The sequence below is a fragment of the Artemia sp. Qi Xiang Cuo genome, chromosome 8, assembly GCF_049724085.1.
Source record: "Artemia sp. Qi Xiang Cuo chromosome 8, ASM4972408v1, whole genome shotgun sequence".
Classification (NCBI taxonomy): Eukaryota; Metazoa; Arthropoda; class Branchiopoda; order Anostraca; family Artemiidae; genus Artemia; species Artemia sp. Qi Xiang Cuo.
The window spans coordinates 20,809,541-20,835,159 of record NC_142801.1 but is presented as its reverse complement, the minus strand read 5'-3'; the positions used below and the strand labels follow the sequence as shown (position 1 = coordinate 20,835,159).

The window sequence follows — 25,619 nt, the reverse complement described above, 5'->3', positions numbered from 1 at the left end:
CCACCATTCTGCCAAACACATCCAATTATAATTTTGAGATGGCATTGTGTTCAACATAGTTGAAAATTCTGGAAATTATGTCTTAAAGGATGACAAACCCCTCAAGGTAAGGGTTGTAAGTTATGACCTAGGAGCATATAAGGTTTTTATAGAAAGCGTTTTTGTTGAGACTTCAAAAAGGGTTGATTTGATTGGAAACTGAAAGGGCAAGTGCCCTTTTTAATAGTCGAAAGTGATTTGAGGGTAACTAACCCCCCTCTCATGCCCAGCATTTCCCCAAAGACATCCAATCAAAATTTTGACATAGCCATTTTGTTTAACATAGATGAAAGTTCTGGAAATTAGGAGGCCGTTTTCACGAGGACTTGAGTTGAATTTGAGTTCAACTTCCACGTGGATTTATGTTTTTGTGCTGGATTTGCTTGCTGGATGTATGTTTTTGGATAAATCCTCCTCGAATCCATCTAAAGTTGAACTCGAAGTTGAGCTCAAATCCATCGTTTGTTCAACTCTGTGTTAATAGTAGAGTAGAATGTCAACCTGCATAGAATTCTAAGTTTCACAAAAGATGGATTTTATCTATCTTTCATTGTTTTCACAAGGAATTTAGTTTAACTCGAGTTCAACCCGAGTTTTCGTGAAAACAGCCTCTAGGTTTTTGAGGATGACACCCTCCCCCTTACAGCCTTCAAGGCAATGGTTGGAAGTTATGCCCTTGGGGCATATAAGTTTTTTTTTTATAGAAAATGTTGAAAAAAAATTCTTGTAAATGTTTTCACTTTTATAATTTTAAGAAATCAAAAATTAATTATGATTTAAAGGAATAATTATCAGCATATTTATATTAAACTGACATTTGATTTTTTTCATTAAATTCATTTGAATTCTTTTCAGTAAAGTAAAAATTATATTCTGGCTTTTAGAAAGCATAGGGTTTAGAACCCCACTCAGATTAATTTCTGGCCGTTTTTGAGTTTAACTTATTTTAATTTCTGTTTGTTTTGGGTTTCATTTATTTATTGATACTGATTTGTAGTAGTTGTATGCTTGGTAGATTATTTGATTCTATTTTTGTTCATGTTTGGTTTAATGGAGCTCTTTACTTTTTTTTTAAAAACTTACTTTGGGCAAAAAGTTTTTTTGTTTAATATATATAAAAAAGCAATTCACTAATGTTATTTAAGATGTAAGGACCATAAAAATCTGATTGGAAAACTTTCTACCTAATGTAAAGTGATCTTTTTTATTATTATTGTGTTTATTTTAGAAAGAGGTGAAGAAATGATAGCATATTGGCTAAAGTTCCTAGTAGACTGGAGTAAGAGAGGCATAAATATAGGTCTAAGGCAATTTAGCAGAGTTTTGAATTAAATAGCAAATTGTTCTTCAATATCTGTCAGAAGCCTCTCCTTTATCTTTTACTGGACATTCTTTCTAACTTGACTTGCCTACTATTTCTTGTCTTTTTTGTATTTTATTATTTGAGTTCAGTGTGACAGCTAGTAGTTGCAGATCTGAAGTAATATCAGTATTTCTGAAGCTTTGAATATCTTTTCGCATGCTTTCCATGTTTGTGGAAAATCCAAAATTGTCAATTTTATTTCTGATTTTCTGAAGGAATAAGGACAACAAGATATTCTTCAAAATTCTGAGATATTCATCTTGTTCAGAATAAGTAAAAGGCCCCCAAAAAATATGCCTCTGGTGGTGACATGACTCCTACAGCCCCTGAGGCAAAGGCTGTAAAAGGATAATTGCTTATATATAGATTTATAGTGGAAAAATGTGAACATGTTTGATCTTGGGTGTCTGAATCACTCAAACTTTCAGACATTATTTTCTGGTCCAAGAAGGCCACACTTTTTTTTGGCAAGGGTTCTTGAGGGTTTCAAAATGAACAAAAAATTGGTTTGTCTCTGATCAGCAAGAAACTTGAAGCCATAAGTCTTTGGTTAAGAGGAACATTATGTGCAAAAAAAACTTTTGGGGCACGGGCTGTCCCCCAAAAAGACCAAAAAGCTTTTCAAATCAGCTCAAAACTTTTACCATCAAGTTCTTAGGCTAAAGGGCCTAAATGCAGACGGAAAAATATTAAAAAAAAAAAAAAAATATTAGTTCTCCCCAAAACAGGGCCAGAAAATGTTTTTTCTTAATGGTTTCAAACTTAAAACCACAAATCCCTTGGCTAATGGAACCCTAATGTATAAAAACAATTTTAGGTTGGGGACGTGAGGCCCAAAAGGGATCAAATTTTTTCTGGTCATATTGTCACCTATATCCTTAAGCCCTTGGGCCATTGGGATCCAGATGCAAAAGAGAAAAAAAATGGAAGGAAATTCAGTTCACTAAAAAATGGGACATGATAAAAGGAAAAGGGCCGAAAATCTTTTTTGGATTGGCTTGAAACTTTCAAGAATCATCACCTGGGTATAGAGACCAAATATTTTGTTTGGAGTGGTTGGGGTATTAGGGGGCCCAGAAATGGACAAAAAACCTGGTTCTCCCATGATCAGTTGGAAAGTTACAGCCACAAGTCTCTGGGCCAAGGGGAGCCTAATGTAAAAATATATTATTTGAGGGCACAGTCCCCCTAAAAAGGGGTTCATAAAGAACTGAGCACTTTTTTTCTGATTAGTCCAACTCAGGCTGTTCAAACATTAGTTCTCATTAGTCTCAAGCTCAAGCTTCAGATGACATAAATGCTCTTCATACAACATTTGTTTGTGGCCTTTGACCATTTTGGTTGCTCTTTGTTGTACTCTTTCTTGTATTTCTTTTCAGTTCAATTCAGTTCAATTCATTTTATTTAACATCAAAATACATTTAACAAATATGCCAATACCCGCCCCAAGAAAGATACCAAAAAGCACTTGCGACTGGGCGGGTACATACACTAAAAATCAATACACACAAATTACATACAAACACTACAAAACAACAAAAAAAATCAATCAATCTCTCATCAATTCATTTAATAATAATAATAATAATAAAGATAAATAATAATAATAATAAAAAAAAAAAAAAAAAAAAAAAAAAAAAAAAAAAAAACTATTAACCTTGACCTAACAAATATTTTTTCAATTTATTTTTAAATAACCCCAGGTGCTCAGCCGCCCGAATGCTCTCCAGAATAGAGTTCCACACATTAGGTCCTGAAAATCTAGTATGGAAGCCGGCCCTGGTTCCACTTCTATTTGGAACAATGAAATCACTAGCATGACGAGTTTCATAATGGTGCAAAGACCTATTGTCATTAAAATAATCACGAAAAACCTCTGGACTAACACCATTCCAGCATTGATAAGCAAAAATTCCTATTTGGTAGTCTCATAGCTGTCCTACATTCAACACTTGCAACTTGTTGAAACAAGCTGAAGTGTTATTTACACCTTCAACATACCCACCAATAAGACGCATTGCTCTATTTTGAAGAGTCTGAACACGTTTAAAATTCACATAAAAATTACTTGCCCATAACATACAGCCATACAAAGCATATGGGTGGATCAAAGCATGGTATAAAAGCAATAAAACTCTCTGAGGTAAGAAATTTTTAAAACGACGAATCGCTCCAAGGCCACGTGCAACCTTTGCGTCAACAACATCACTGTGGCGTTTCTACGAAAAATTACAATCAATTTAAAACCCAAAGTACCGGATTTCTTGAAGTTGAACTACAGGCTTAATATTAAACAGAATTCTACCATCAATATCACTGGGCTTGCCTACTCTAGAATATACAATAAAATTAGTCTTTGTAACATTAAATGATAACAATCTCAAACTAGTAAAAACATGGAAATTTCTCAGATCACAATTCACTTTCAACACAAGACTATCCAAACAACGACAGAAAACGTAACTGCAGTGTCATCAGCGAATGACGTTAAGCAACAATCTGGAATATAAAACCTCATGCTATCCACATAAACCAGATATAGAAGTGGACCAAGGACCGATCCCTGTGGCACACCACACGACACTTGATAAGGGGAAGAAAAAGCATCATCAATCATCACTTTAATAGACCTCCCACACAAATAACTTTCAAACCACTTCAAACTAAATCCTTTAACACCTAAGCATTCTAATCTTTGCAATAAAATTTTAAAATCTACCGTGTCAAATGCTTTCTTAAAATCAAAAAATACTGCTAGGGGGATTTCTTTGTCCTTCTTGAAGTAGTGTGATGCGAGGGACATTCCAACCTGTAGGTGCAGCTGAACTAGTTGCTTTCAATAGGAGAAATGCAGATTGTATAGATCTTGCTGTCAAATTTGGTGCTCAAGAGGTTCCACTGTCTGACTCCATAATGTACTTAGGAATGCCTATAGGTCATAACATGGCATCTACACGTGCTCGCCTAATAAGTAATTTCGCAGAAAAGGCACGTAAGGCTTACGGGGCGCTATCTTCAACTAATGCGAAATATAATCGACAAATTCGAGCTAGGCTATATAATGCACTGGTGATCCCACACTTTCTGGCTTTATCACCGTTTTGGCATATATTTAGTGTTAGTGATAAAAGAAACCTTCGATCACTTTTTTACAAATATGCAAAATTTCTTTTAAATACCCCACCGTGGGTTAAAAATTCAAAGATTTCTGCAAGGTTCGGTATCACAGATCCGATTGCTGCTGTGACGAAACGTCGTTCTGAATTTTTGGGGTCGCTTGGGCCTAGTAGTCTGGCAATTGCAATTCGTCCTTAGTGAGTTTTTTTAATAATGTATTTATTTATTGGCGGTGTATCGTAACGTTTGTTTTTGTTTTTGCAGTTAAGTGTTTTTTTGTTTTTTTTATACTCCATTCGTGCCATTTGTGGTTTTGTATCGAGTGGGTGAATAAAATTATCTATCTATCTATCTATAATTACTTTTGGGCGTCTGCTGGAGATAGTTCTTTTGATCATTCCAAGAGATTGGAGAGCAGACCACGATACAGATTTTGCATGGGTGCTGGACTTAACTTGACTATCAACAATGACTCCAAGATCTCTTTCTTCAGAAACTGCTGAGAGGGGGTTACCTTGGAAATGGTACTGCTAATGTGGATTGTGATTGCCAAAGTGGATTACATAGCATTTATCAGCATTTAAAGAGAGGAGCCATGCATCAGCCCAACTCCCAAGAATGTCAAGGTCCTTTTGGTTTGATTGTAGGTCAGAGGGTGTAGCTGCTTTACCAACAAGTTATGAATCATCAGCGTAAAGAGTGAGGAAGTTTGAGAGACGGTTGGGTGCATCATTTATATAGAAGTTGAAGAGACATGGTCCAAGTGGGGATTGCTGCTTAAAATAGTTGTAGCAAGGAAAAATTAGGGACACCCTGAGAGTCAAAAACTCTTACAACTTGTATTCTTTCTGAAAGGAAACTCTGTATCCACTGTATGGTAACATCATCAACAACAGCTGCTTTTAGTTTGGTGATGAGGAAATCATGATAAACCCTGTCAGATGCTTTTGAGAGGTCCAGGAGCACCATGTCAACAGGAAAGATCTTTATCCAACAATGATGAGACATACTCATATGTCTGTATTAGGTTAGTATAAACCTGAGTGGTCGCTGTTGCCAACTGGAGGAAAACTTAATGAGGACAAACAATTTTGAAATTTGGATGTATGGATATGTATCACCTCAAACTGGAATGAGAAATTTGGTTTTTCTTTGACTAGCTTAAACTCACAGGAAAATGAAGACAGGGACAAAGAACCTCAATGAAGACAAAAAAAAACTATTGAAAACAATTTGTTGTTTTGATTTGTGATCCCCAAAGTAGATCCAGATTTGGTTGCAACTTTCTGGCAATATGCACTTTTCAAAACAAACATAAGAGGACATAATATTCTGAAAAAGTTTGGGTTTTATTAATTTATGACACCTTAACATGGGTCAAAATTGTTTCATTTCATTTGTATGAAACATTCAGGAAAAGTGTTCTGGACCAAGGATACTTTAAGAAGAACGAGAAAATTAGGGATGAAAATTTGATTGTATTTTAATTGTGAAAAAATTTAGTTGTTCTTTTTTAGGTGGATCTGCTTGAAAATTTAATTTCAGAACATGTAGATAGGGCCAAGGGAACGTCTATTAATACAAGGAACGAAGGAAACTGACATTATTCATTGATTTGTGATGTTTAACTTTTCCTCAACGTGCATTTATTTAAACAAACTTTTATAACGAAAGAGTACATGAAAACATCTTTTTAATAAGGCAATGGATTCAGATATGCGTATAAACAAAAGCACATATATAATGGTGCCAGCCGTATTTAAGACCAGAAATTATGCAGATTTTCAATCTAAATGAATAAAAATACTCCTCCCCATCCATGTCTAAATCTTATGGTAAAAACATGTAAATCTTCTGGTGAAAAACTTGAATATCCTCTATAAATAACAACAGAATAAATAAGAACTTAATTAAAATAAGAAGGTGAGATTAACGTTAACCATTAAAGTACACTTTTACATGGTTTGCCTTTCCCTAGAAAAAAAAATTGTACCTAGGACCTAACATTGGCTCTTAATAACCCTGCATACAGAAGGGGCAAGGGTATAATATTTTAACAGAAATAAATTTAGTGGAAATAATTGTGAAAATGTTATCAGAATAAATATAGTAAAAAAAATTATCTATAAAAAAAATGAAAATTAACCAAGAATAAAGATTTGTCAATTAAAAATGAACAAATATTAAAGAATTTTTTCCAAAAAAAGGGATATTGCAAAGAAAAGTAAAGAGCCATATGGAAACCAAGACAAGCAGAAACAGAGTCATGTAATAATTCATGCTTAAAATGAACATAAATAACATAAACAAATAACAACAAACAAAGTATCTATTTAAGGTAACAGATACTGATGTGAATGAATGGGTGAGTTCTAAAATTAACAGAAAGATTTTTCCTCCTTTAAAGATTATAAGCTTTTACTGTGGGATTTCCTTATAAGATATTAAAAAATCATTTGCTTCTGCACAATTCAAGCAATGCCCATGTATCTGTTGTCAGCAGGCCACTTTTTCATCAGCACTGTCTACTGGCATTTTTGTAATCAGCAATAAAAAATGTTGAATTTTTGGGTTTTTAGTTGCTGCTGGTAGGTGGCTCGCATAGAGATTATAGTTTCAGGTGATTAAAAATCAAATACAGTATTTTTTTCAGAGATATTGTAAATTTTTAGAATTTCCGGTGCTTGCACTATGCAATGACATATATTTCTTAAATATTAGAAAACTTCAAATCCAATTATTTGTAGTTAAAGTAAAACTGTACAGTAAGGTAAGTGGTTGCATATAGCTACTAAGTACATACCAGCTATATGGACCTAAAACATGATTTTGAATGTAGTTTGTTTGACTTATTGTCTATTAAAATTCAAAAAGTAAACACCACTATAAAGCGCATGCACAAAAGTTTATAAATTCTGCTTTAAAATATTCTGTTTGTTTTTCAATTGCCCAAAAGTAGATGTCAGTAAAACTTCTAGTGGCGTACTAGCACCCCTCCCAAAAACTGCTAAAACTTTGAGTTTGACAAATAATAGCATTGTGTGTTTGTGGTAGGTAGAATGCAAATAAGATAAGGTGAAAAGGTGCATGCCAGCAATAAGTATATTACCTTTGCTTGACTTACAGTCTGTTAAAATTCTAACCTAATATCACTCAATTTATGCATCTCTCCTGTCACCTAGGAGGATATGAGATGAAGCTATTCTGTGATAACTCATTGTTTGAAAAAAAAATGATGAACTATTTCTGTCTCAGCTAGCTAAATAGACCAGTCTTGTTTTCTTGGCGTTAGCTACATCTCACAGTGAATAAAGCCTTAAGAAATATGGTCGTCTAAATTTAATTACTCTGAAGTAAATATTATCAGTGAACCAGCTATCACCACTTCAAAAACTGCAACAAATTGATCAAAACCTAATCATTCATGGGTATTTTCGAAAAAGTTGCTTGTATTCATCATAATATATGAAATGTTTTGTGGTTTTAATTTTTCATAAAATAATATAATTAATAAATTAAAATTATTTCAGAAATTATTTGTTTTATATTGATATCCTATGGAGAAAAGTCAAAATCTAATTTTTGTACTGAATTGAAGAAAAATAGCCATTCCGGCAACATTTCTGTTATTGCCACAGAAAATTTTGTATTAGATCTTGCCTTGATTCTAACCAACCTTTAAATAAATCTGAATAATATTTATGCAGTTTCCTACTTCTTTAGATGTTACCATGAACGTTTTAGTGTTTTTTTCTTCATCAAAGTATTAGAGATGGGACAATGCCTAAAATGTTTCCCAATCTAGTCATAATCTTGATTTTGCCTCAATGTTTTCTATTCTAATTCCAACTCGATCTGGATTACACACTGGATTTGTTTCAAGACTAAATAAAACTTATTTGATTCCAATTCTAATTCCTTGAAAAAACCCAATTCTTAGAATTTCTTTTTATTGTCCAGTAACTGTAATATTTGCTATTCAGAAAACACTTAGCATTTCTAGGAAGAAACCTATTTGATTTTGAAGAAGAAAAACTGCAAGAAAGACAGAAATGAAAATTAAAGCAAAATAAAAGGTGCTGAGCGTACTGGTAATAGCTGTATCTTCTGAATAACGTCAACTGCTGGCTCTGGTAATATATCTCTCCACAAATTCAATTTAGGAACTTTCGCAACCTTCAGGGAGAAGTAGAAAATGGCCAAGTTGTTTTAAAATTTCATAAAAGATGGAGATAGATACTATAAAAATTGTTATATTTATCCTAATTCTAGTAAGAAGCTTCCACATTAAAAAATCAATGCATACAGCTTCTAATAAGTCTCACGTAAATGTTTAGTTTTATGTTCTTCACAAAAACTCTGGCCAAAATGAGAATTTGAAGTAGGCTATCATGGCATGTTAGCAAAATGGCTACTAGTTACATAACTGAATCAAATTTTGGTCCATGTATCTTCAAAAATTTGGTATGCAAACTCTGACTTGTATAAAGCTGGAGAGTGATTCTGAGAAAAATGGATTATAACTTGTTTGTCATGACTTAGGAAAATAAATCAGCGGTGATATTTTTGCTAAGATTTGCTTATTTTTACGACATATCTGCATCGCATTTCTATTGTGTTGACTTGAAATCATTCACCATCTATTCTATTTTTTATTACAAATTTGAAGTTTTTGTTTTATTAAATTAATTGACTGAATTATCATTCTTGTTGTACCTTCCCACCCCTAACTTTGTAAAGTGTCTAGTTCTAAAACTACTTTAAGAAGTATCATCTAACAGACATCAGTATTCTTAAAACATTGACGAAGTAGTGTTCAGTGGCGTCAATCCATGCAAATTAGGGGGTAAAGTGTATTTTTGAAAATTTAGGAGGGATAATATCCGAACTAAAGCCATTTTTCAATGAAAAAAGCTAGAATAAGTATTTTTCCAAATATAATTGAAGGCTAAAAAATCTTTGGGGTCAAAAGTCTTGCATCAATTTAAGGATGTTTTTTTTTTATAAGAAGGCTATGCCATTTTACGGTTATCTGTCACAACATATTACAGCACTCATCCTGAGGCTAGCCACCTGTCTTTCAGAAAGTGGGCCTCTGTTAATCCAATGTCTTCAACAGGCCTTCTTCTGCTATCAGGAGGCTAGCACAGCCCTGGGCACTTTCAAGGGAGTTCAAGCGATTTCGTATTGTATTGAATTTTGGAATATACTTCTCAACTAAAGTATGGTAGATGTATCCCTACTTTTATGATCCTAGAAAGGAAGATTTTAAGAAAATATGACTAAATTTGTATAATACCTTAGAAATAATAATGTAAAGGTACTGAACTTTTGGCTAACTCAGAAAATTACTTAGAAAAAAAATTCTAAGAATTGGATTTATAACCCGAATTAAGGCCCAGGAAGATGTAATGAAGCTCCTATCTCCACCCCTTTCCTGCTTACATGGGCTTATAAATTTCGTGAAGCACAAACCTATCAAAATTTGTTTGAACTATAAGAAATGATTTAGTTTTGGCTTAAAGTTGGCATCTCCTCGACTTTAGGCCTTGCCAATGTAATCTCTTAGATTTTGGCTATATTTTATGGTAAACTGATTATTTTATTTTTTTCCAATCAGAATTTAGACCTATTTTGATGGTTGTCCATATTCACCGAAGTAGGTAAATGGTACAGTAATTTAGGGGGTAGGAGAGGGACTCTTTTGATTTTTTTTTAAAGGAAACCAGACCATCACCATAAGGTCCAGACCATGTCTAAAGTATCAGCCTGATTTGAAATTTTCTTATGTTTATAGGAAAGTGTTAAGAACTAATTGAGCAAAGTAACATTGTTAAAAAAGAAAATTAAACCTTAAATATATTAGATAAAAAAAAAAGAAGTTTCTTTTTAACTGAAAGTAAGGAGCAACATTAAAACTTAAACGAACAGAAATTAATATGTATATGAGGGGGGTCGTCCCCCCTCCTCAATGCCTCGCTTTTTACGCTAAAGTTTGACCTTTTTTCCAATTATTTAAAAATGACTTCTAAATCACAAAGACTGCTTCATTAGAATAATAAGCTCTTTCGAAAGTTATGAAAAAAAAACTTAAGCGTAAAGATCAATGTATTGAGGAGGGGGTGACCCCCCTCATATGCTTAATAATTTCTTTTCGTTATAAATTTTAATGTTGCTCCTTATTTTCAGTTGAAAATACTTGTTTTTTATATTTATTTTCAGATCGTTTTTTAAATAATGTTGGGAAACCCAGCTCCCCTTCCATGGAAAATTATCTTCCCTAACGAGAAATTCCTCCATGGGAAGATCCTCCTGTGTATCCCCTTCCCCCTCCTCTACCTAAAAAAACTCCCCCAGAAAAACGTCTGTATACTTTCCTATAATCAATGCTATATATAAGCAGTGGGCAAAGTTCTTAGCTTACAGCTCTTCCCCCAGGGACTATGAGGGGTCAAGTCATCCTCAAAGACATAGTTATTAGTTTTATCTAGGCAAAAAATGCAAAAATTCCACACTGTTGACATAGGAGCTTGAAACCTCCACAGTAGGGTTCTCTGGTATCCTGAAACTGATGGTTTGATTTTCATTAAGATCACTTGGTATTTTGAGGTGTTTCTCCGCTTTTTCAAAAATTGGGCAAATCTTCTCAGGCTTTTAACTTTTGATGGGTATCATTAAATTTGATTTTTTATATTTTGAATAAGCATCAAATTTTGATTCTTTTGATGTATCTATTGTTAGCAAGACTGTTTCTTAGAGTGTTGGTTACTATTGAGCCGTATTGCTCCTTACAAACAGTTCGTTACTACGAACTGTTTGATCAAACTGTCACCACATTCCCATCTTGAACATTCAATCCTATAATAATCTAATACTAATAGGGAAAGGGGGAGAGGGGTTTCTAGAATTGTTTTACTCTTAATTTTTGTGTATATTTTATCCTTTTTTTTTAAAATTAAGTTCATTTCACAATAAAATGATTTAGATAAGAACAACCAAGTAGTCTCAAAAACTTGGGTGAAACAGGCAGGCCAGGGACTGCATTAAACAATAAAACTCTGATCTCAGTTGAACTGTATACCCCACCCCCTCCCCCCGTAGCTTGACGAAATACAATAATAACCCTATCTGTCAGACAATGTTTGTATACAAATAAGAGAAAATGCAGGAAACAAGATGATTCACAGCCAGTTAAAAAAAGAGAGCTCCGCTCAGCCATCCTCATTGCAAAGACTAAAAACGACACAAGATACCAATAGAAACCTAAAATAACGAGAAGAATCACCTTCTAACTTGGATGGGGAAAGGTTGACTGAATAAAAATCTGATCTTGAATGGCTGATTAAACTTTATTTGGAGAATTTATTCAGGATAAAAACACAAACCTCTTTTTTAGAGACAACTCACCTTCTAACTTGAATGGTAAAAGGTTGACTAAATAAAACATCTGATCTTGAATGATTGATACGACTTTGTTTTGAGAATTTATTCGAGATAAAAACACAAACCTCAAAAAAAGAGACGAATCACCTTCTAACTTAAATAGTAAAAGGTTGACTGAATAAAAATCTGATCTTGAATGGCTGATTAAACTTTCTTTTGAGAATTTATTCAGGATAAAAACACAAACCTCTTTTTTAGAGACAACTCACCTTCTAACTTGAATGGTAAAAGGTTGACTAAATAAAACATCTGATCTTGAATGATTGATACAACTTTCTTTTGAGAATTTATTCAAGATAAAAACACAAACCTCAAAAAAAGAGACGAATCACCTTCTAACTTGAATAGTAAAAGGTTGACTGAATAAAAATCTGATCTTGAATGGCTGATTAAACTTTCTTTTGAGAATTTATTCAGGATAAAAACACAAACCTCTTTTTTAGAGACAACTCACCTTCTAACTTGAATGGTAAAAGGTTGACTAAATAAAACATCTGATCTTGAATGATTGATACAACTTTCTTTTGAGAATTTATTCAAGATAAAAACACAAACCTCAAAAAAAGAGACGAATCACCTTCTAACTTGAATAGTAAAAGGTTGACTGAATAAAAATCTGATCTTGAATGGCTGATTAAACTTTCTTTTGAGAATTTATTCAGGATAAAAACACAAACCTCTTTTTTAGAGACAAATCACCTTCTAACTTGAATGGTAAAAGGTTGATTAAATAAAACATCTGATCTTGAATGATTGATACAAGTTTCTTTTGAGAATTTATTCAAGATAAAAACACAAACCTCAAAAAAGGGACGAATCACCTTCTAACTTGAATAGTAAAAGGTTAACTGAATAAAAAATCTGATCTTGAATGGTTGATACAACTTTCTTTTGAGAATTTATTAAAGATGAAAACACAAACTTCAAAAAAAGAGACGAATTACCTTCTAACTTGAATGGTAAAAGGTTGACTGAATAGAAAATCTAATCTTGAATGGGAGAATTTATTCAAGGTGAAAACACAAACCTCAAAGAAATGAAAAAAAGACAAGAACTACCATCTAACCTGAATGGTAAAAAGATGACTGAGTAAAAACCTGATCTTAAATGGCGGATCAAACTTTCATTTTAAATATTGTATATGCCTAAGGCTTTTTTAAAAACTAATCTATATTCAGGATTTCAGGCATCTATATTTTCACTAGGTTGCAAAGCATGATAAAATGCAAAAATACAAAATCATAATTAATCAGAGTATTGTAATGTTTCTAAGATTCGTATCTCAGTTAAGAGCAGCTTTATAGTATATATGTCTGATTTCAGCTGCCTCTCTGAAAACTTGCGTGAGACCTTTAATAGAGGTAGTAATAGAGATATGATCAAATAAAATGGAATGATTTTGGTTATCATAAACACGTCTGGCCATGGCCGAATCACAAGTATCCGGCCTTTGGCGTAACTTTATGGCTTTGTCAGTTTTTGGAATTTTGTAACCACAAACTTATGCTTTGCTCTCTTCTTTCTGCATTAAAACAATCTGACTGGAGTATTACAGCTCCATTCACTAGAATGTTTAAAGGTAGTTGTTTATATATGTGGGTTATTTCAATCTTTTGAAGGTTGAAATAACTTTATAATGAACTCATTAATTCCGATTGTTTTTATATCCATCCACAAAATTATATTTTGCAACCCAATATAATCTCTGATAATACCATACCTGGTAAGCAATTAACCTTTAAAATACTTTACGTAAAATGAATCTTTGAAACGCCGTTCAGTATTGTATTTTTTATCCAGTTACCCTTTCATCATTGCTTGAAAAGGGGTTGTTTTTTATATTGTCCTTTGGACTTCTATCTGAATTTTTTTATTATTCTGCACTGAAGATGGTCAAGCGGAGGTCTCGACCACAGTTTTTCCATAGTTCTCTTCGTTTTTTCACTGGCTGTTATTACCTCGTTTCTCTTTCTTTTTTTTTACGATTTTTTCGTTTTGTCATTTTGGTTCTTGTGGATGAATGATTTTTTTTTATTATTAAGAGGGCCAGATTTGAACAAGCATTTGAAGGATCATATTCAATGGCGTAATTTCCTCAAAATCCTGGAGTGGGGGTGGCAAAGTAGGAGCCAATTTTCCCAAATCAAGTAAAAATGACAGTAAAAACCAAAAAAATGAGCCATTTGGTAACATGAAAGTACTATAAAGATACTTTTTAGTACTATGAAAGTAAATATATACTAAAGAAAACTGATCCCTTTCTGTTGATGCTTGAATTATGAAGGCTTATGTTAGTTTTGAGAAAATTTTTAAAGAAACTAAATTTCAGCTGGGATGGGGGGGGGGCAAAATCAGGTCTGGGGGAAAACCGAAGTCTGGGAGGGGCAGTTGCCCCTGCCCCATATTAAATTACGCCCTTGATTATATTCTGATGAGTCCTCTCTGGTTTATTTTCCCTTTGAATTTTTTTGGTCTCTAATTTTTCTGTTCTCCTAAGGTTTTACTATGAACAAAAGACAGGAATTTTGCTGTCATTCCGTTGCTAAGATTCAATTCTATTTATCTACCAAATCACATCTTTGAAGTATGGTATGTGTGGTTTTATTAATGGAAAATATGCTCAATATTAGTTGAAAATTATTTGAAGAAAGGATATTTCTCTATTTTCCAATCAAATTTAAATCATGCTCTTAAGAAAAAGTCTAAGTACTATCGTAATTCTGGCTCGGTGAATGGCACACAGCATAAGTATATATATATATATATATATATATATATATATATATATATATATATATATATATATATATATATATATATATATATATATATATATATATATATATATATATATATATATATATATATATATATATATATATATATATATATATATATATATATATATATATATATATATATATATATATATATATATACAGTAGCGAAGTTTGTTAAAATATGATACAGATTAAACTGCTCAGAAAGGGATTCCCCTTGCGCGTCACAGCAATAGTATCAGTTTCTATTTGGCATTCACAGTATAAATGCGCTAAAAATTTGTCATTGCATGTGCGCGAAGGCGGGATCATGAAGAGTGGCTTCGATTGTTATGTTTCAAAAATCTTTAATGGAGAGTATCTTTTCGTTACTGTTTGTATATATACTTATGCTGTGGTCAATGGATAGATCCAAGACTAATGAATCTAATGATAAAAGTACCTTGTCCTCTTGGTGTAGTTACAGCCGCAGGCTTGTCGCAAAATTGCTCGTTTCAGAGGGAAAATATACCATAAGCGAAATTACCTAGCTGAGGTACTTACCAAGGATTGTATCTTCGAGGGGAACATTTTTATGGAAGTGCAATAAATATCAGAGCAGTAAAAAGAAACAAATAATTTTTGATTATGCATGAAAATTCAGAGTATTTTTTGGATCTCCAGTCCATTGGCTACTGGAAGCCTAAAATTAGTGCAGGATTATGTTTTTTTCCTTTTGAGGTAACTGAAGCTTAGTGGTGCAATGTATATAATTGAAGTCAGAACTAAATGAAACTTGGAGCAAATATTGTTAAAGGGGGTGGTAAATCCATTAATATAGTCATGGAAATATTCCTTTAAAGAGGAATAGCTCAAAATTCCTTGATCACTTCCCTCAAATAGGTAAATCTGGATGAGTTATGCATAAAACCGAAATATCGTCTATTCACTTGGGTTTTATTTCAATCAGCGTGAAACATGTGTCCACTGATCCTAATGCTATGGCTGATTTATATGATTTTGACCAGCGTGGGTAAGAGACTATCTGGCTTGGCTTTACTCTGATTAGGCATGGCTCTCAAGTTTTTCATCACTTCCACCTAGTTGATTTTACTGGATAATTAGAGTAAAGCCAAGGATAGGCAGATTAGAGATAGGCAGAGAGTAAGGGTAATTCAAATAGTCTATCATTTCTGTGAGCCATTTGCTCATATATAATAGCCATTTGCTCATATATAATGAGCTTTGCCTGCTTGGGTAGTATCACTGGGTACCGCCAGTAGAAGGAGTAATAACCCCTTCTCCCATGCTATTGTGGACACTACTTGTCTATCCAAGATACGATTTGAGAGTAAATAGGGGTAGAAGTTGATTCTAGGTCTTATCTTATATCTTCTCTTGGTAAAATATTCGAAGAGCCTCCTCTCAAATTAATGAAGATTAGTTTGAAAGCTATTCAAATTAGTTTTTAAAAAATAATCATAATCGTCTTTGCTTGAATCTTCTGATATTGTATCGATTTTGTCTATCATGCAGACATTAAATGTGCAGACAGTACATTCATGCGTTGTGGAAAGGTAAGATGAAGACATGAAGGTTATTCAAAATTTCACATTTTTTCCCCAAAATAGTTCATTCAGAGTTTGGTGGCTATTTGGCATGGGTTGCTCTTTATTGACTTCAACCCATTTGTTTTTTATTTTTTTCATGATGTCATGGCTGATCATGCCAAGTTCTTTTGGACTTTATCGTGGTTCTACCAGTAGCTGCAACCTACCAGTAGAGAGCAAACTTCGCCTTATGGCAGCCCAAAATTTAAAATGTATTTTAAAACGAAATTTACGAATGTTATTTTATTGCTATTTGACACCACTTCAGGAATGGTAACTAGTATTTGTTAAATTTAAAACTACATTATAGATAGACTGGTTAATTTACCAACACATTTAAATACTAAAATATAACTACGTAATCATATTCCCCCAGCAAACCTGTATGGGTGACAATGCAGGGAGAAAAAAAAAGAAAAAAGAAACTCTAAAATAAAATGACCTGACTAGCTGCCGGCCACCGTTGACTACCCGCCGAAAACCAAACAAATCAAGTAACTGCTTATCAACATTACTGTTTAATTTAGGTATAAGGCTCCTCACTTTGTCATATGTCTTACTGAGCAGTATTAGAAAGGAAAACTAGAATTTTTCTTTTTTATAATCATTATACGTGTTATGCTACCTTTGAAGACATTTCTTTTACATATCTTGACCTTACTCTTTAAAATAGCTATCTTGAAACTTTGACATAACAACATATTTGTCACTATTGGCATTGGGCGAAAAATGGCGGTGGAGGGGCTTGGCAGTGCTGATTACTTTTGGCTCTTAAAAAGGGCACTAGAATTAATCTTCCTCGTTCAACTGAAACTCATACCGAAATTCTGCGATCACTCATTTGACAAAACTACCTCTGGTGAAAAACAAAGAGTTCATGGCGCAAGGAAATGAACCGTAAGTTAAAAGTGAATCATAGCCGGAATTAAAAATAACGCAAGTTTGAAAACAATTTATACATTAAAGACTCCAAATATGTAACATTTACTAATTTTAAAAATACCCGTCACATGCTGTTAGCATGAACATGTTTGAATAAGTTCAGAAAAAGATGGAGAGGTGAAGGCTCAAAATTGATCGAATCATGGCGAGAACAGTATAATCAAAATCAGGGTGCCCAAGGACCGACCCTCTAGTGGAATTCTCGAGCGACAAGCTACAAGTGTGATTTTTTTTTTTTTTTTTGTCACAGTTGTGTCTTTATTTCATTTTCGTTGTTTTACATGTTCTGAAACGAACTTATAATGATCATCCAAGACGTCATGAAGAAACGAATCGATTAAAATCATTAAGGAGCAATCTGTGCCAAGACTAACCAAATCTCTGAAGTGAAGGGAAAAACAAATTCAAAAAAAATTATTGTTTTAACTAAAAAAAAATAACTATTCCGCTCAAATTGAACAGAGAAATAGATTAAAAAAGTAAGCTAACATCTTGAACAGCTAACATCTGAAAATATAAAAAATGCACTGTTTGGCCAAAATATTTCCAAGAGGGATCCTTATGAATAATTCCGGAGTAGATGCCTCTCTATTATCCTTGTTTGCAGATATGAGCATTAGTTTAGAGCTTGTGAAGCCTACTTACTTTCTGTTATTGTTTGAAATTGCACAAATCTTGTATTTCAACTTTAGGATCTGATTTTTCTGGTATATTCTTTATTGATCAGATTTTACTTTTTTTAGTTGCTTCAATAACAATTTTACACCGCAAGCGTTAGTACCGTTGCTGCCCAACAAAATATTTTTGATCGGCGAGATCACGAGACAACGCCTATTTTCCTTCAGGTATCCTCTATAATGACGTTATTGTTGTTGTTTTAGTGGGTTCTAATGGCCTACAATTTGACGCTAATATTTGGTATAATTCTTAAGAAGTGAAATATTTTGTGGAAAGCATTGATACTGTACAATTTAGGGCTCATACATTTTTCCTTTTGGAATAATTAGTTGTTTACTTTTTGTTTTTCAAAGTTAGCTTCATATAAGTTACGTTTTGATTGCATTCATTGAAATACGCAAAATCAGTAATAAATAATTTCAGGTTACACCATGTTGCCATTGACTCAACGAGACCTTGGCAGACGAGGCATGATAGCTGCAACCAAAGATTGGATTCGATTAGCATTTTCTGACAAGAATTCGAGAAATTTAGCTGCCTTCCTTCTTCTCAACCTATCATTCGCCTTCGTCGAACTGTTTTATGGAATAGTTACCAATAGTTTGGGTTTGATTTCAGACTCCTTCCATATGTTTTTCGATTGTACTGGTCTTCTTGCTGGACTTGTAGCTACTGTGATTACGAAGTGGAGAGCTGATGAAAAATTTACATATGGATATGTAAGAGCTGAAGTGATGGCAGGTTTTGTGAATGGACTCTTCCTCCTTTTTATATCATTTTTTATTTTTTCGGAATCGGTTGAAAGGGCTGTCGAGCCCCCGAAGTGAAACACGAACGACTGTTTGTAGTCAGTGTTCTAGATTTCCTTGTAAATCTAGTTGGTATTTTTGTTTTCTATCATGGACATGGGCCCAGTCATGGGGGAGGTTCAAGTGGGGACAAAAAATCTGATTACGAACAACCATCTTTACTGCTCCAAAATGGTGATATTAATATTGACAACAGTTTTATTCCTATAACCGGGTTTGAGAAAACGAATCAGTACGGGCATGGACATTCCCATAATCATTCAGACGGCCATGGTCACTCACATAATAGCTCAGATGACTATTTAAATTCAAATCATGGACACTAAAGTCATGGTCATTCACATGATTTGAAAGGAAGCAACTCAGTTATTATGAAAGAGGTGTTACTCCATATCCTTGCTAATGCTCTTGAAAGCGTGGGTGTTATTGTATCAACCATTTTGATGCAACTCTTTGGCTGGATAATTGCTGACCCTATATGTCCAATGTTCACTTCTCTTTTGATTGCTGTCAGTGTCTTCTCATTGATTAAAGAATCTAAAGGAATTCTGATGATGCGTCAACCCCAAGAGTTAGATCACCTGTTACCCGGTTTATACTCAAAAGTTTCTCAACTACCAGGCGTTATCAGCGTTCAAGAACAACATTTTTGGACATTATGCAGTGAAGTGTATATTGGGTCTCTGAAGATTGAGGTTACGAGTAATGCTGATCCTCGTTATATAATTAGACAGGCTCATTCAATATTTAACTCTATAGGTGTGAAAAAATTAACTGTCCAACTTGATTATTTAAATTTATTTAGTTGTTTTTAAGCCATGCTCTTGGGGAGAGTTATTAGGATAATATAAAGTGGTATTTAGTTAAGCCAGTGATCTTTGAGTATTTGTTTTCTTTTTCTCAATAATGTATATTTGTAAAGGTAAGATCAATGCCCCCTCCTCCTATTTTGTTATCATCATTGCTGAGTTAAACAAAAATAAATTATTGAGTAAAAGTCAGCTTTAGGAGCTGTAATATGGGTGTAATAAGAAATAAATAAATAGTAGCGCCATTGATACTATAACATTACTCAGTGCAACTGCAAGAGTTCAAAAGCTTAACTTAAGTTTAAATTATGTTTATTAAAATCTGGGTTTATTCTAAGAGTAAGCCTCTTTGAATACATCCTGAAAATTCGTGAGTAGTTGTATTCCTTCTGTTTTCAACTGTTTCGCTTGCTTACAAAATGGTTTGAGCTCGATCAATCTGCAAATCATTGCCTTATGTTAGAAAATACGGAAATACATTTAATAAAAGAATATCCACAAATGTATCCATTGTGGCCCTTTGAGAATGTCTGAAGTTTCTTCTATCCAATGAAAAGCAACAGTAAAAAAAAGAAATTAAGCAAATGAAAGTAATATTATAATTAATTTTTTAAGTTAACTTGATGATATTGTTGTGTACTGCTAGATGGCGTTGGTTGTTTTGTCTTCTCAGTAACGAATTTGAGTATATTCTTAAATCAGTTTTTCATATTCCACGACTAAAATTAATGTAGTCTTTTACTAGAATCGTGGGGTAGTAAAAGCAGAGGAATCGTGCTTTTATATGAAAATTCTTGCACCAGTAAGAAGAAAGAATAATTCGCAAAAAAAAATATTTGATTTGGACACTGCTTAGCATCATCACTTTCATTTATTTACTTGAGTTCAATAGAAAGGAGCAAAAAAAGTATTATTCGTTTTTTTCAAACTACCTTCTTTGGCAAAATAATTTTGACATTGAAAAACTAAACTTAATCTTAGTTTGATTTAATCCTAAATTTGATGATAAATATCGACATCAACGGCTTTAGAGCTGTGAGACAGACACTACAGGCTCTCGTAGAATTTCTTTTTCTGAAATTCAACTTAGACTTCAATCTTGGCACAAACTGCTTAGACACTCAGACTGTCATTCCGAACCCCAAGTTAATATTATACTTTAATTCTAATGAGATATACCCCGAATTGTGCTTAATAGTGACGGATGTGCAAGAAGTTAAGTTTGGATATAATTGACCTAGTGATTCCTCTTTGTGCTATCCTTTTCTCATATGTTGGATGTATTTGTACCAAATTTCTGTATATTGCAGACAAGACCGCATCTAGGGAGGGGTGGGTTGGACATACTTGTCCAATCGACATTGTCGGTTATGACGTCAACCTAAAAATCTTGTTCGACCTGTTGCGATTCTGATGGGATTTTGCCAATAGGCAAAGCTTAGACAGTTTGAAGAAAATCAGTCGCCCGTTTGCCTCTAAGTCAAATTTTTTTAATGCGTTTTTTCACCCCCCCCCCCCCCCGAAAGAAAATCTGGTATCAAAGAGACTAATAATGAAAAGCTGCATGTAAGAAATCATAAGAGAAAAGAAATACCTTCTGATTGCACAAAATGGAGTAGTGTTGTTTGAATTTTACCGAGAAATAGGGTTTTCTACAAAGTGCAGTTACAAATTACTTTTGTGGGACAAAATTTACTTAAAACACCAAAGAAAAAGGCAAGCAGGCCTAAAATTTAAATCCTCATGAAGCATGGGGGGGGGGCAGAAGGCCAAAAACAGAACATTAATATTGCAAAATCAACCATATTGGTATTACAATTTGGTCAAATACATTTTTTTGCAGAAACAAACTTATAAAAAAACAAAATTATGGGGCGGTCATTTTTTTCAGGGTTATAGGCTTTCAGAAATATATTTGCATCAGCGCGGTTTTAGCTGCTTAAAGTAGATTGCCACAGTGCTTTAGGCTATTAACTAAAAATTTAAAGGTCTCTCGCCAACCAATATTTTGATTAAAACTTTTTTTTGGTATTTTCATTGAAAAATAGTTTTTTTTTGTATATTCATGAAAAAACGTATGTCACGTCGGTGCTAAATATGCACATATTGAAAGGGTCATTGGGTTATAATCCTGGTAAAAAAAAACTCTACTGATAGCCACCCCCTTCCTCTCCCAACCTGTTAGGGTTATTGCTGAAAGCTCAAGGTTATTGAGAAGCGTGTTTCGTATTCAGGTACGCAGCATTATTCCTAGAAGATACTATCAAAATAAAAGGTTTTTTAATTTTCTTTAAACCCTTAAATAACATCTTTAAGGCTTTGTTCTGCCGTCAAAACAAAAACTGTTGCTTAACAGTTTTCTGAACACTTACGTATGTCCTTCCTGAAAGTTAGGGTGGTGATCCTTATAATTTGTAGTTTGGCTTATTATGAAGAAGAAACCATGCTTCTGACCGTAAGGTGGAGAACCAAGAGAATGCATGTCTATCTTGTTTTCAGGTATGACAAAAGGACAAAAGTCTGTAATAACTTTTTCTAAAAAATTTCATTGTAATCGCGATTAAGAAAATAAGATAATAGTATTTCAGTGCAGAATAAAATATTCCAGGGGACTTGAGAAAAACTGGATTGATTATTTCGTTCTTGAAATATTATTCTCTTTGTAGAATGCGTGGTATTCCCGTTTATTATAAGTTCTTTGACCAGGATATGCTTTAGACTGGGGTCTTTTAAGAAAAGTTACATTCACATGATTCATATGCTTTCCAATCTATCGAGCCTATTCTGTCGAGGTGCAATTTGTTTGGGAGTTCATTCCGACTTCAAATGTGCCAACTTTGTGACAAAGGAATCATGGTGTGATAATGGTGAAGTGGTATTGCGTGAATTTTTTTTGTGAAAATTTTGTTCGTTTTGGGTTATCCAATTTACGTATGTAATTTTTTTTTTTTTTGGGGGGGGGGGGGTCCTAATATTGAATTACATACGAGAGCCCAAATGTAAACCAAATGGCATTTTAGATACTTTAAAAAAACTGGGGAGAGGGGTAGAGGGCTTGAATCCCCAAAATTCCTACACGGTTGTATATCACAAGCTAATTGGTTCCAAGCGGACATCTGTTACGTGGTTGGTAGACAACCAAGTCCTGATCCAATGATGTTTGATAATACGGCAAGAAAACCTGTCCAGATAACTACGCATTTAAACTTGCAACCTATCTCTTTAAAATAGATAATTAACTAAAATAAAGTTTTTAGGCTATTCTTGTTGGTTTTATGAAGTTACATATTTTTATGTTTTTCACTTCTCCCAAAGTTGGAGGATTTCAATTTGGTGGTGACCATTTCAGGTAATCATTCACTTAGACACACCTAAAAACTCTTGGAGTAATATATACACCAAATAACGCTATATTAGCGATCTCAATGCGTATAAATATACTACTAATAGCGATCTCTCTCCCACATGCTCTTAAATGTTCTGGGGGTGCTCATGGACATGGGCGTAGGCAGCATATTGTCTAGGGGGAGGGCAGTCGATAGTGTGATGGAGGGCCTTTTATCAACTGCTTTTCCAACCATCTGTTTTTTCAGCCATATATAATGTAAATCTGAAGGTCTAGGGGGGGGGGCTGCCCCCCCCCGCCCCCTTCTCCCTACGCCCATGCTCATGGAGGCTAGTAATAAAACGGAAGTTCTTTGGATATATCATTTTCGTTTCTTGTCTCATGTTTTTTTTTTTTTTTTCTGTAACATATGCCCATTGTCCAATGCAGCCTATTGCAGCTGATTTTCACCAGTGACTGCCATTTTCTGTTTAAGACAAAGCTTTTCATTGGGTTTCAGTTGTGAAAATCCGCTGCAATCGATTGTAATTATCTGTTTTAAACGCAAAGATGGCCTTCCTACTACTCAAAAGTATGAATTGATTCCCTGATGTTTGCAATGTATGAAATAATGAGATAGTCCTTTTTGCATAGGAAGTAGGAAATATTTAAGTGTAAAAAAGTATCTTATTATTTTAACTTGCCTGTCTTTCAGACTCGCATACTGTCCACCGTGTTTCAGTTGTATTTTAACCTTTGTTGTTCTATATGGTGTTATGGACCTTACGATTGTGCAATTTATTATTTAAACGCTATGCCTACCAGAAATTAAGATATTCCATTTCTCACTTTTTTATAACTCATTTGATTGTTAGTTTTAATTATTGATTTAGGCATACAAGTCAAAACCTAAAGGAAATTTTGTGTTCTATTTTGATAGAAGTAGATGATAAATCCGTTTTGTTTCTGCTTCCTTAAAGACGATTCACGATACTTGCGTGTTATCCCGACCACGCTCAAGAAGTGAAGTTAGCTTAATTATAATGAAATAGACCTAAATGTGATGAAAATATAATACTTTAGTAACAATATTATGGAAACTACATCAGAGAAATATGGAAAGCAAACCGCCCAGAACGCATTATATTAAATACCTAACCAACTCTATATATTAAATATTTAAATGAAATATACCTGCATAGTAGTTTATCTCACCCAGACTAAGCTGATCATCTGAGAGTGCACACAGAAAAACCGGTTTAAAACAGATCCAACTTCTTGAGTGTGCTCAGGATAACACATTAATACCCAATTCACTACTGATAATTATAAGCAGACATGTATAATTTGCACATTGTTTGCTTTTGTTTTTTAATTCCTGGCCTGTTTGAAATTTTGAACCCCTCCGAAATCAATTCCTGTGAACGTGTCTTATTCCAGGGTTGAACTTCTGCTTGTTTATCCCAGTGGCGGTTCTGGCCGCTCTTGTGTCCGGGGTAAAATTTTAATTAGTCCACCCTCACTGTCTCCCCCAAAATTTTCAGGTCAAATTTGAACAAAATTTAATTTTTTAACAAAATTATTTTTAGTATATTAATTAATCAATATTTTTTTATTTTATTATTTAAGTTATTTAATTATTATTGATTATTTTAATTATTATTATTCAATTGTTTCTTATTTTGAATTTATTTTATTAATTAATTTGTAGTTTATTTATTATTTTCTACTTTATTTTAACAAAAATAGAATTTCGAAAATTGAAAAATGATTATAACTGTTTAATAATTTATTTGAAATTTTGTGTCCCTAAAATTTCTGCCCCCCCCCCCGGGGGGAAAGTGCCCTCTGCCCCCCCTAAAAACCTCCTCTGACATATCCTCACGTCCGCACACACGGGAGTTGTCTCCTTTAGACCGTGAAAGAGCACTTTATCCTCCTAGGATTTTCCAGAATGCTTTAAGGTAGCATATACAAAACTGGAGTGTTTTGGCACAAAAAAAAACCTTTTTTTTGCGTCAAGAAAAATATTCAGATCCCCTTAAAGTTCTAACTATGTGCAAGTCAATCCTTGTAACGAGAAAGAGCTTGAAGAAAATTGCGATTTATTGTTATTTATGTGTTGGGAACTGTTTTTTGGAGATATAATAAAGAATTCGGTTTATTAAATTAATTATTTTTTTAGGAAATTCTATGTAATTATTGATGGGTTCCGACTTCTTTTAGATCGGCTTTGCAAATGCGTCAAAACGAAATACTATCTCACTTGTAGATTTTTGAAAGCTATTTTTATGCTATTTTGACTGAACAGCAAATTTAAGTGTGCACACACACAACACTTCTGTGTTGTTTGGATAAACAACACAGAACAACAACCACACTGATTGAAAAACCTTTTGTCACTTTTGTTCAGATAAGATGCAGCATGCCTATCCTTGAGTAGACGATTTAAAAAAAGTTTTTCCAGCTGAAAGTAAGGAGCAACATAGAAACTCATAACGAGCAGATTTTATTCCGTATATAAGGGGGCCTGCCCCTTCTTCAACCCTCGCTCTTTACGCTAACGTCTTAGTATTCTTTAAAAATACTTCTCATTCAAATTCAGCGGCCCTTGTGTTTCAAGATTCGTTCTTATAGAATGGAGACAAAAAGTCAAACTTTAGCGCAATGGGAGAGGGATGAGGAAGGGGTAGTCCCCTCTTATACGAAATAATTCCTGTTCGTT

At 33.6% G+C, this 25,619-nt stretch overlaps 1 protein-coding gene across 1 annotated transcript in view; it reads left to right on the top strand.

The window, feature by feature from the left end:
• LOC148949231 (zinc transporter 7-A-like) overlaps positions 1 to 19,959 on the top strand; it is a 30,438-nt gene extending 10,479 nt beyond the window's left edge. Inside the window, 2 exon segments of the mRNA XM_089093281.1 lie at positions 18,375 to 18,770; positions 18,773 to 19,959. Of these exon segments, the coding sequence (XP_088949407.1) occupies positions 18,383 to 18,770; positions 18,773 to 19,575 (1,191 nt within the window). The 5' untranslated portion in view covers positions 18,375 to 18,382 and the 3' untranslated portion in view covers positions 19,576 to 19,959.
• The last annotated feature ends 5,660 nt before the right edge of the window (positions 19,960 to 25,619 follow it).